The following is a 13,040-nucleotide window of genomic DNA, read 5'->3' as shown; positions in this document are numbered from 1 at the left end:
GACTGAGCTCGTCCCTCCTCCTCCTCCTCCTCCTCCTCCCCCTCCTCCTTGGGTCTGCTGCATCCCTGCAAATCACTCCACGCACGCACACACATACAAGGGAAAAAAAGAAACACCTTAATCCTAACCCTGTGGCATCACAGCATTATTATAATACGAATATACGAATAATTAAATAGTTCCCACATTTCAATATAGGAAGAAAAAAAATAAACCTATATATAAAACCCCAACCCCAACCCCCCTAACCCTATATATATAAATTAAATAATAATATATTAATTTTGCTAAACTTGTTCACAGGTCATCTTACACGGTGTCCTCGAATTCTCGTCTCACGTAGATTCTTTGATAACGGGGCACACACTTTTAAATAGTTACATTTCACCTCTGATGAATGTAAGTTGAATTTATTTGTCGTTTTAATGAAATCTCATTATAAATTCTCGCCCAAGCACAACAAAGCACGGAATGAAAAGACGTTTTTTTTTTTGTTTTTTTTTGTTGCTGATGATGTCATCACTTACTTCCCTTTTCCCGTCTTATTATTGAGGACGCTTCAAGGAACAACTCCATGAGAGTTGGTGTTTCTGCCAGGAGTGTTTAGTGTGACGCACCCGAGCCTGCCCCTCTGCTCTGCCTCGCAACATATTTAATTCATGTTTCTTTTTTGTAAAGGCTGGCTGCACACACTCCAAAAGCCATTAAGATCACATTTTCTTCACTCCCTAGTGTCACCGTAACTCTTCGCTTCATCTCATCCAACAAGCTCTCCTTGAATCTCTCCTTAAATGTCTCTTTGATTTTTTTTTTCTTAATTTCTTTCATCCTATACTTCCTGCCGTCCTTCCCTCTCCTTTCATCTCACGTAAAAATAAAGGCTTTCTCCCCCCTTTGCACCTGCTCTTGTTCATCCAACATAGCCCAGTGCCATCTTTCTGCCTCAAGTGAAACATAACACGTAACAATATCTGCTTTCCCCGCCAGAACTTTTAGACTCTCTTGAATTATTTACACACACATATCTGAAGCACATTCCTGACCCCAAGATAAGTGCTTTTATTCTCAATCCCACATAATAAAATCTGAATGTCTTTTTTTTTTTTTTTTTTTTTTTTTTTTTTTTTATACACTCCTTGGCCTCACTGAGGTCGAAATAGTGGAACGCAAATGATCAGCAGTTTGGAAATGCAGGTGGATTCACCGTCGTTCCGTTGCTGCAGCGTGTCGGAAATCAGATCAACTAACCTTTGCTGTACGGCTCTTTTTATTTTATTTGCGGCTGCCCTTTACGATGCAATTCAAAGGAACGATATGGTGCTCATTTAATACATTGCAGTTGATTAAATGTGACATTGTATCAAATAATAATGCCGAAGAATGATTATGGCTGCCAATCATTGTCATTCCTTTGAAAAAAAAAAGACCCTTTTTATGAAACAACAAAGGGGAAAACAGAAAAAAAAAAAATTCCAAAAATCCATTTTGTTTATTACTGTCGTTTTTAACACACACTAAAAAAAAAAATTGGATGTTTTTGAATAAGGAAAGGCCGAATCTGGCTCGAGCAATGCTTCCATTTTATTCGGCATGGACTCACGTGTGTTTGTGCGCACCTGCCCCACAAGTAGACCTACATACCGGGGCGATGATTTACAATCGGCTTCAGGTACTGGACTTAAAAACATGCAGAGTACACAGAAACGCAAGCTGATATTTCATTTTTTTTTTTATATGAAATAAAATCCCCTGTGCTCTTGACGTGCGTAGCCCAAATGGGTTTTCTCATGCTGACGTCTGCTCCAAGAATACAATTTATTTTGGGCCCGAATTATATATAAAACGACTTAGCTCACCAGTTTGCACAAGTCCATATTGCGTGGTTTCGTATGAAGACACACACACACACACACACACATCATGCGAATCAGCTCTCAATTTGCATCAGCGAATAAAAACGTACAGGTATAAATGATGAATAAAATTGCAATTTAGTCTGGCTGGTACGATTCATGCAATGGAGAGGGAAGGAGTGTCTGACACGTTCACGGTCGTAAGCCACAGGCAAATTAATTTCTTAAACAAGCTGAAATCCTCCGTGCGTACATCATAAGTGCGTCTCAGAACGTGAGAGTCATTAAAGTCAAGCGCTGGATCGGTTCAATTTTGATGCGGCGGTGAAAGGATAGGACATTAAAATTAGAGCAAAAGTCAACACAGTTGTGACACTTTCGCAAGTCACATGAAATCAACGCTCACGTTCTGCAAAATTCAATTTCAACGCTTGTTTTATTTCTCAGGTTTTGTGTTTCCTGAGTCTTGAATCCATTTGACAGGCCAGGTAGTTTTCATCAAGTTTTGCCACCCATGCATGTGCACACAAGGTGACGCACCGGAGATCGCACGCTGTGGGCTGCTCGTTGTCGTTTTATCGAATGTGACAACCTGACTCCAAACATCAAACACAAATTTGCGAGCATGTTGAAGCATTCTGAAGCAAGCGAGATAATGTATATTTAGCGTTTGGACATTTTGTCCACATGGAGCCTTCGTTTAGGAGCTTGAAAACGATCATTTATATCAACTACGTCACACTCAGTGGCATGCACATTTGACGGATTGTTTGAAAAGAGAAGAATGCCGGAGAAAATTATTGTTGCCAGCTGTGGACGTTCAGAGCTTTACAACTTGAACAGGGACAAAAAAAAAAAAAAAAAATTCCTTTTCTTTGGAGAGATGAGCGCCGTTAAAGACAGCAGGTGGGACGAAACGAATCCGAGCGAGCACTGTGACAGGGAAATACTTTACTTCTCTTTCTAATGTGATTACGGACTACAATAACGTCAATATCTGAGCACGGCCACGTGATTTGATCACAGCAGCCGGTTGAAGCTGTCACGTTGCTTCTCACACACAAGCAATCGAAGGCTGGCGTCTGGGTAACAACTCATCAATTTGGACGTGGCGTGTGAAAACTTAACCTATAATTGGGTTCAAACCATTTGTAGCTTCTCTTCCATCATAAATGCCGAGTTTACGTAAGAGCGTTATTAACGCTTATACCTGTGTAATAATTGAAAAATGACAGGGCCTCCACTTTGCAGGAAAAAAATACAATAACATTAGCTTTATATCCTAATAAGAATAATTGAAGTAACTTGAAAACTTTTAAAATCCTTCCTGGGAATCCAAACTGTGTTTGTAAAAACCCGAGCTTGAAACCCTAACTGTGTTTTAAACACCCTTTAGAGCGCACTTTTCATGTAAATGTGCAGGAATAGCAGGTAATTGAAATGATGTAGTGAGAGGATTCATATTTTCATTAATCCTTTGATAAAACAGATGAACAAACCATTAAGGAAACATCACGGTCCAAACACATCAATTTTATTCAACATACTGCTCATTGATTACAGTCTTTTTTTTTTTTCCCCCTGTGAACTGATTAACACTTTTTACTGGATACAAACAGGTCCAAACCGACTCAACAAGGTCCAAGGAAGTTGTCCAGCCTTTTTATTTCCTGCTGGGCGAAGCAGAATACCTCAAAATATCTCTGCGCACTACCCCAAAGTCACATTTTGTTGGGAATTATTTTTCTAATTCTTGTGCCCGACTATTTACTGGTTTACAATGTAAAAATGGATGTGCTGTGAAGGTTCGAACATAAAACAAAGATTGCTGCAAAGTATAACGTGTAGTGCAATTTGTATAACAACCGACATCACAAAAGACCACTTGAAGATCTCCGGGTCACGCCGTGCATTATGGGCAAATTTCCTCAATAGAGAAAATTATTGGAGCATTTCAAAGTTCATGTTTTCTTTTTTGTTTTTTTAAATTTGATCTATTTTAAACGGTGTCGTTTGATACTCGGTGCCCTGGCCGCTCTCTTCTGGCATGCGACAGTTCAAATGAATTGTTTTATTTTTTTCAAACTTGCAAATCAAGGTCTTGTGATGGAATATAAAGTCAAATATAAAATCATACATCCTTTTTTTTTTTCTTCACAAAAGTCTTGCCACAGAGAAAACACACCTCATCAGATCCGATTGTGTTTGTTAAATCTCATTTCATAATCGCAACGGAGTGCTTACTAAAACTAAAATGCTATCGTTTAGCACTTTGTTTCTAATTTGTGAACGTTAACCATCTCTTTCCAAAGACTACAATTAGTTACAAAAGTAAAACAGTTGATTGCGTCATCAAGCCTGCTAAGATTGTTGCGCTTAAGTGAAGTCTAGTCAAATGAAAAGGCATGCCAAAAAAAAAAAAAAACGTTCCTCATCATAGTTCCTACCTTGAAGTCTTCAAGATAGAATTTAGGACACAATATTTTAATTGTTGTCATATATAAGACACATAAATAAACATCTGTCGTATGTACGTACAGCAGGGGTCACCAACGAGCTGCCCGCACACCACAAGAGTGGCACACGGGCCTGCTAGGGAAATTGGGATTTACTAGGAATATTGTAAAAGTTATCAATTGAAGTGTTGAGTAATCATGATCAATATAATTAATGGTCACATTAATATGGAAATTGAGCAAATAATTCAAAGTAAATTGAAGCAAATTTATTTTCCGAAAGAAATGGTAGCCCTTCACATTAATTAGTACCTAAAAGTTTGCTCTCATTTAAAAAAAAAATAAAAAAGGTTGGTGACGCCAGATGTACGCGAAGCATAAATTTATGAATGTACAGGACATGGCTTTGGTGGAGAAAAACGCCACTCGCCGCCACAGCTTGAAGGTGGACGGCACACGAGACCTTAAAGTTTATTTTCCACCGACAACGCTGCAACAGGATCGGACGCTGGCAGAAGATGCCAGCTCCGGTTAATGAAAAACTATTTTGTTATCACATCCTAGAAATCGCCATACCTGCGGAAAGAAAAACACAACAAAGTGAGGCGGAATCTCTGAATTTTTGTCATTATTGCGATATACAAGCAAGAATTCAATTGGCGTGAGCGCGAATTGCTGAAGCCAAATGTCCGATGAGTGTTTTTATTGTATTATTTATATTATTCCAAAGTTCAACCAATTATGTAGAATTTTATTTATTTATTTATTTTTATTAACAAAACCAAAATCTAACAGGTTTCAAAATCATGGGAAGATTTTGACACCCGTGACTTTCCTTTCCTGCCATTTTAACTTGGTTGCAATATTCTTAGACCCCTCATTTTTATTTCATATTAGCTGCATATTTAACGAATACATGTACACAGAATTGCGTGCAAACAACACAGCTGAGAAGTATTTGTTTCTCATACCATCCACATTCGCGGTTTCCGGTATGATCAAGACTTCTCATTAACGGACGGATTTACGAACATGTGAATGTGCACGTGCGCTTATGGCGACCCCTCTTAAAAATTTCTGCCAAAAATCGAAAACTAATAGAACAGAAAAGCCCAAAGATTTGTCTTTCTGAATTTGAACGCGTTGGTGACTCACTCAGCATCATCGGCAGTTGGTGTGTTGTAACTTTGGAAGAGCGGCTGCATGAAGAGGCCCAGTGTTCCTACCACACACACCAGGATGAAGATCCACAAAAACAAACGGTCTATCACCATTGCTACGTACTTCCAGTCCTCTATTATCTGAAACATAACACACACAATAAGCCATTGTTTGGGCTCTTTTCGGGTGTTGAAGCCAAAATGTGCGGGAAGGCTGATGTTTTATTCATGGCTTCTGGGATTGCGACTGCGCCAGCGCACCAAATTCTTATGATCCACTAAACTAACGTGCAATTAAGATTCTGTAATATTTATTAAGCAAGGGAGCTTTGGCAAAGTTTGACAATCTTAAGTTTCACATTTGGGGCTCTATTTTCGTAGACCGCGTATGTGCACTCTGGCGTAAAAACGGGCGGATCTGGAGTTTCGGGCGAGTGCAAGACTCCTTTAGCGTGTTTGGGAATTTGGCGGACTGCGCTGCTTCATGACGGACGGAGGGTTTTTGTTTTTTCTTTTAGATGCCTACGGCAGAAACTAAACGGGTCTTTAGACCAGGTAAAAGCAGGTCTAAGTTGACGCAAGCGCTTTAAAAGGACGGACGTGGACGCACGACAATTATTGCCCAGGTCGCGGCAAAATAAAGCGCCTATCTATGATGATAAGGATGGAGCTTCCCAGCAAACCAGAATCAGAATCAGAAAGTCTAGAGCAGGGGTGTCAAACTCATTTTTGTGGACGGGCCACATTGTGGTTCTGGTTTCCCTCTGAGGGCCGTTGTGACTGTGACATGTGAACCAATATAAATGTATGATCACCTTACGTTATCACATACACACAAAAAATTGATGGAAAGACAGTTTTGAACTCAGAAGCCAGTAAGTAATTGTTTGTTCAACAATTCTTCAATTTATTTTAAAAGGGGAGGATTGGTAACAAATAAATTGCAATATCTCACATCTCAATGTTGTTAAAAGGGGGGGGGGAGTGCTTGAAACAGGAAATTGACGCATGTGATTTGCGCTTTGCGGGCCACATAAAATGAGGTTGCGGGCCGCATCTGGCCCCCAGGCCTTGAGTTTGACACCTGTGGTCTAGAGGAAGACCTAAGACAGGGTTGATAAAGTAGTGAGGGAAGACATCAGTTGGTAATAGAGGGTGGGATGCAGATCTAATAAAATGGAAAAGGAAACTGTGCCGTGGTGACCTCTATGCAGTGCTTCTCAATTATTTTCTGTTACGCCCCCCTAGAAAGAAGAAAACAATTCACGCCCCCCCACCACCACCACCACCACCCACTCCCCGCCGCAACTATAAATAATAGCATTTTCGTTTCAAAACAAACCCACACCATTGAGTTTAATACTCGTTGCGCACAAAGGGGAAAGGAGAGCGCCACTGCCAACTACTGGAGTGGAGGCGCAATTACACTTTATTGTAGTATGGCGGGAAAATGTAAAAGCATGTTTTTACACGCCACATTTATGTGCTTACCCCTTCATCGTCATCTTCTGTCTTCATGTGCTCAGCGATGTATTTCACACCTTCCACGGCCTCCTCAATGTCTGCATCCCATTGCGAGCGCAAAGGCCTCGGGATGTCTGAACATCCACCACCGGCGTCCGGGATGTCTCCGACCCTCCAACAATACTTGTGGGCCCAGTCTGCATTCACGTAGAATGAATCAGAACTCGTTTGAATCCCAGCAAGTTTTATATTCGACAACCGATGTTTATCGGTTGCGGTCGGAGGAGGACTTTTTCGGCTGGGGTTGCGCTCGCCATACTCCCGCCTGAGCTTGTCACGGACATTATTTGCACCTGGACGCCTCATGAGAAGAAAAGTGGGAAGTTGGACTAAAAAGAGGATTTTGACCCATTCAGGCATATGGTGAGTGGACGGGGAGCGGTGATGGACGTTCAGAACGCACACGCTGGTCACAATGGAGAACGTGACGAGCACCATGGTGAACATCAGGTATTTACCTAAAAAGAGAGAACCAACAAATTATATAGTTATAGTTTGAAAGATCTCAATTTCTTTCGATTTCACAATAAATGTAGCCAATAAAGATTCTACATTAGAACTAGTCATGGACCGATATGCTTTTTTTTTTTAAGGGCCGATACCGGTTATGAGTAGTCATGGGGGCCGATAACTGATATTTGAAGCCAATATTCATTTGTTGAAAAAAGAGGAAAATGCAGTCAAAATTTGGAAAACTAAAAAACTCCAAAACTTGCTGATTGGCTGCAACCCACAGCACAAATAACCAATCAGATGGTGCTGTGGGAGGGCTAATCTGCTTCTGCAGGTAGGGTCACCAGCACGGCAGAGAGAGAGAGAGAAAAGTGTGCTGCAGTGAGCCAAAATAAACCCTCTTATAATTTATCGGCCTTGGAAGTTAAAAAAAAAAAAAAAAAGGCTAATGTAGTAGTGACACATACATAGCGGGTGGTCAGTCAATGAGCGTTTTTGGGTCAGGGTTGCCCCACACACTTCATCAACACTAATCAGCCGAGTTGGTGTGACATCTTTAAGCTCCGTCTTTGCGACATTGAACGTGGCGGCACGGCTTGTTGTTTTCATTTATTCAAACAGTAAAGTAGGAATAACGTAAAAACTCTGGTTTGATGGGAGCCATAACCTTATTACTTATATTATTTGTGGCGCATGCATGGGGAAGCTTGCTAAGTACGGCGGCTAAAAAGAAAAACGACAAAATACAAAGCTAGAACTCACCAATGAGAGGTACTGCCAGGGAGGTGGGCGGGACAATCTTTGAAATAAGTAACAGGAAGACAGTGAGGGCCAGCAGCACCGAGATACACAATGTCATCTTCTCGCCACAGTCCGACGGCAGGTAAAAAACCAAAATAGCCAGAGAGGTGATCAGCACACACGGGATGATCATATTAATGGTGTAAAACAAGGGCTTCCTCTTGATGACAAAATCATAAGTGATATCGAGGTAAGTGATATCATTGGGGTCCTCGTTTTTGCGACCCGGGAGCGAGACGATATCCCACTCTCCGCTGGGTGTGAAGTCGTCACGGCTGGCAAAGTCGCTCGTGAGGATCAGGTCGACTTCCGTGTGATCGTACGTCCAGGAGCGGAACTTGAGGGTGCAGTTCTGCTGGTCGAAGGGGAAGTTCTGCACCTCGATGGCGCAAGCCGATTTGTAGATGGCCGGGGGGAGCCAGACGATGTCCCCCGTGTTGGAGACCACCGTGTTGCAATAGAAGGACACTTCGTACACACCATCAGCGCTGTGGATGCACGTTGGGGAGGGAAGCGTAAGGAAATAGAATCGAGGAACAAACACAAATCCAGTCAACTGTTTGCGATATATTTGCAGATTGGTGTCGATTTTTCTTGACAAAAAAAAGGTGGGCAAGAAATTGATTTTTTTTTTTTAAAAAGGACGGACTAAGCAAGGCCAGAAGTGAGTTTAAATCCAACATTTTAATCGTCCGTAACCACGTCAAGTATAGAGTCAAAATATTTGCACTCAGAGCAGAATGGAATTTTGTAGCGCCGTTACGTGTACTGGCCCTTTAACTGAGAGCGTGCACAAGCGAATGAGCGAGAACGTGAGACAGAGGAAGTGAGAGAGCGAGAATCTAAAACATAAACGCGATATGTGCGGCTGCGCGAAGAAGCCATTGAGAGCCAAAAGAAGCATCTTGAGTTGCCATCTCGATAGTGCGAATTTGCCTCACGTGACAAGAATCTGAGAAAGGGTCCAGTATGCTGCGGAACTATAGCGACGCTCGCCGTTGTTTGGGGGGTAAAAAAAAAAAACATCTCCCGCTGTTTAGGATACACAGAGAAGATTATACAAAATTGAAGAATGAGGCAACCGGCAGCTATTTGTCTGAAGCCACAAATATTTGTACAAAATTATATTTAAGGCAAAATTTAGACTCGTGTCTTTAAATCAAGCGTGTTTTGTAGTCCGGAAATTACAGTAAGTGTATGTGAAGAGGAAATTAGCCAGCTAATGAGCTTGAAATAATGTTTATGAATTATGAAACCTCTGCTGTAAGCCTCTTGTCACGCAGGGACGTTTTTTTTTTTTTTTTCTTCAATTAGCCATTCGGCCATCATTCTGCCCTGTTCAATTTGAAAACACTTTTTTTTTTCCCCACAATTTAACCTCCTTGCACTCACTTGTTGTAGAGCACAATGTCAGGAAGCCAGAGGAGTTTGGAGGGTATTCGAAGTTTCTTAATGCCTTCGTACTTCTCCGGGTCCCATCTCAGCCTATAATCATTCCACTCCTGCGGAAAGATGTCCAAAATGACGTCCATTTCATTTGAGGAAATAACGAGGCGGGGTGAGCGTCATTTACCTGAGACAGCCACAAGTTTGTCGTCATTATTTGCTCTCGCTCATTCTGCAAAAAAAAAAAAACAATCCCACGTTACCACCTTCTCAGTGCTGAGTAGTTTTTACAGTTCAGAGCTCGTAAGTAAGTCGCCTCAATTAAATTGGGTCGGTTGAATCAAATCAGTTTAGGTGATGATTAACGATTAGCAATTTTAATTTTTTTCTCACCTGGCTTGAAAAACATTTCCACACCCGTGGGCGATTTCACTTTTATTGCTAGCTTAATCCATTTGCGTGAAGCACAACAGCTAAATGCCGCTTCACCATGTTTCCTTTGAACTTTGAACTCTGAGCTCCACTCATTGACCCAAGTCCGCAAGACCTTCGAACCCTCCTGGATTTATATTCAGTCGGCATTTGTTGAATGTATTCGCGGCCCAAAGCGTTCGGTGATTTTTAGACGTTGCAACCGAGATGAGCGAGACAAAGACAACGATGATGAATCTACTCACCACGCTGATGAGCTGCGAAAGTGACACCCGAATAGAGATGGTGACCTGTTGGCTCTTATTGACAGCCGGTCGGATCAGTTTGTTGTAGCGTTCAGGACCTAACAAGAAATTGACCAGCCGCTCCTCGGCGCTCTCTGCCCTGCCGCCTGCAGAGTCACAACACATTTCGTTCCATTCGCTCAAAACAAATCGGGAGCAGCTGAGATTCAAAAGCAGGACCTCTCGACTTTTTGCATCCCAATGTGAACTGAATTTGCTTCAACAGTTGGAAAGAAGAAAAAAAATGGAAGTAGCTCATATGATGAGATGCAGCTGACGTGCTCATTGCAAATGTTTTGAAATGGTCTGCCTTAAAATGACAAGTTTCGTACTTGTCGGTTCATCCGCTGTGCCACCGCACATCCAAAACAACACGGCGAAAGACACAAACATGGATTCTTGGGTTTAAATAATTGAGGCCGTGACTTGAGGGCATCTCTGTCTTGAGTACGATGCGTTACTCTGTTTTCTGTCATACATAATCTTTGTCAGACCAATTGTGGTGGAGCAGATGTGAACTTAGGTGCTTCCAACCAAAATAACTTTTTTACGTTCAAAAAACGAAAAACGAGAAGTCCCGGGAAAATAAAGCAAGTCGGCCAACCGTCGTTCGGATCAGATTTCTGCTTCCTTGATTATAGGTTGAAAGAGCCATCTGTAAATTATTAAGAGCGCCCATCTACCTCTAGGTAGAGATATTTGAAGTTAATGGACACCACATACAACCAGGTCAACGCAGCTGCCTTCTGAGAAAAGGAAACTGAGGAAATGCCGCACAGCCATTTTTGGGCCAACTCAATGGACCTTTCATTATTTGACATCATTTCATGTAAACACTGCAGCCCAATTAACTCTTCCTCAGCAAAGACATTTTCGCAGTGCTGGGCGATATTTCTAATAATTCACGCTGATATTGCTGGAGAAGGAAACCAACGGAGCCTCCAGCTATTCTCCTGTAAATCTCTCTCAGTAGGATCCCGTGCAGTTGGAAACGACTTCAAACGGCAACTTCCATTAACAGCGTATACATTTAATATGCTTTATTCATATTATTCCAGCATAACTCTTCTGGTAATTAAATGCGCACATGTTTGACAGGAGCATTCAAAACTGAGCATTGCTTTTAGTTCTTGTATTGCTCTCGTTAGAAGGCGATCTCTGTGTAATCATTCTTTAATACTGGATGTCGGCAGAATTGTTTCTTTCAGATAATTGTTTCTTTGCCAACTCCAAATCTCGAACCAGAAAATAACCCAGAGAAGAAGAAATGAGAATGAGCAGGAGATCCGTTAATGGATTCAAAACGGGGGGTGCCCAAGTCCGGTCCTCGAGAGCCCCTGCCCAGCTCATCAGCAAGCTTTGCAGGAGCCCGATAACGACATTGATCATTTTTAATCAGGTTTGTTGGAGGAGGGAAACATCTAAAGCAGGATGGATAGGAGCTCTCGAGGACCGGATTTAGGCACATCTGGATTAAAACTATAACATTGACGCACGGTGCATACAATCGTGCGTGTGAGCATCATGCACAGCAACACAACTGACAAAAAAGAAATGAGATAGAATGTAAATCTTCTTACTTGTAAGACAGATTGTAGAGAGCAGTAGAACAACGTTGATGCTCATCCTCATCCTCGATAAAACTTGAGATAAATACAAACAATGAGTTAAAATCTAAAAAATAAATTTCGTACAATTTTCGCACTTTTGGCTTTACAGCTGCTCGAATTGTTGCAAAACAAACTTGAGTTCTTTCATTTTTTTCAGCATATTCGCCAAAACTAGTGTGACAACTCGTACTTTTCGTTCGGAGGAAAGTGTGATTGCTCACCTTAATCGTAGCTCCTTCTCTCTTCGGTCGAATCGTAAAGAAGTCTGATTGCTGTGAATTTGGGAGGCGTCTTCTGAGGGCGCTCACGAAGCTCTCCACTTGAGAAACTCAACTCTGAGGTCCGGGAAAATCACTCAACTGCAGCTCCGTGGAGAGGAAAAATGAGGGGGGGGGGTGCGTGTGCCCGTGCGCGTGCGCGTGCGCGGACGGTGGTGTGGGGCTGTTGTTGTAGAAAAGTATCAAGTCTCATCGTATTTAAGCGGTTCGTAGACAGAAAAGATTGCAAATGCGCCGCAAGATCACTTCTGACAAATTGCACTTTTTTTTTTTTTTTTACAATTTACATTTGTCAAAAGGCAACTCTTCAGAAATGCCACACCCACCCAACATTCTGAATAATGCCACTTTGCTGTACGTTTTCCACTTGTGTGAGAGCTGCAGCCAGACTATTTTTAACAGCGCAACCGAGTGCGCACACCACTTCCCATCATAGTAAGAGGAGATTCGTGTCACAGTCCACTTTAATACAAGAGGAAGATTCTTGAAACCTTACTGGATAAGCAATAAAGAAAATACTTCAACTCACTGCTCATCTACTTGTTACGTATAAAAAAATCCATTTGAATTTTAGAGGCGAGAAGGGATTAATTGCACGTGCATTGTGTATTATTTCAGGGGGGTGAGTCTCCACGTGAGGGCATCCTGTGTCTAAAGCTAATTAGAGCAAGAATGAGTTACGATGTTGATACAGTCTACTGGTACATTACACTGGTTAACAGCATTGTTTTTAAATCACAGATGGCTTCGTGTCCTTAAGATTATTTTTTATACCAATTGAAAAATCTTTTTAAGTTTGACCA

At 41.7% G+C, this 13,040-nt stretch overlaps 1 protein-coding gene across 1 annotated transcript; it reads right to left on the bottom strand.

Annotated features, from left to right (window-relative positions):
• Positions 1 to 3,433: 3,433 nt before the first annotated feature.
• Positions 3,434 to 12,328, bottom strand: chrnb5a (cholinergic receptor, nicotinic, beta 5a). Its single transcript, XM_088302450.1, has 9 exons — positions 12,181 to 12,328; positions 11,930 to 11,992; positions 10,311 to 10,456; positions 9,821 to 9,865; positions 9,640 to 9,749; positions 8,209 to 8,735; positions 6,961 to 7,451; positions 5,465 to 5,610; positions 3,434 to 4,885 (listed from the first exon to the last, which is right to left on the bottom strand). Exons 2-9 carry the CDS (start codon positions 11,979 to 11,981, stop codon positions 4,870 to 4,872), a joined length of 1,533 nt encoding a protein of 510 aa, XP_088158576.1. The 5' UTR covers positions 11,982 to 11,992; positions 12,181 to 12,328; the 3' UTR covers positions 3,434 to 4,869.
• Positions 12,329 to 13,040: the final 712 nt, after the last annotated feature.

This window comes from Idiotropiscis lumnitzeri, chromosome 8 (genome assembly GCF_059441095.1).
Source record: "Idiotropiscis lumnitzeri isolate Australia: NSW breed Sydney's pygmy pipehorse chromosome 8, RoL_Ilum_1.0, whole genome shotgun sequence".
Classification (NCBI taxonomy): Eukaryota; Metazoa; Chordata; class Actinopteri; order Syngnathiformes; family Syngnathidae; genus Idiotropiscis; species Idiotropiscis lumnitzeri.
Note: the sequence above shows the minus strand (reverse complement) of the source record. Positions and strands in the feature narration are given on the sequence as shown.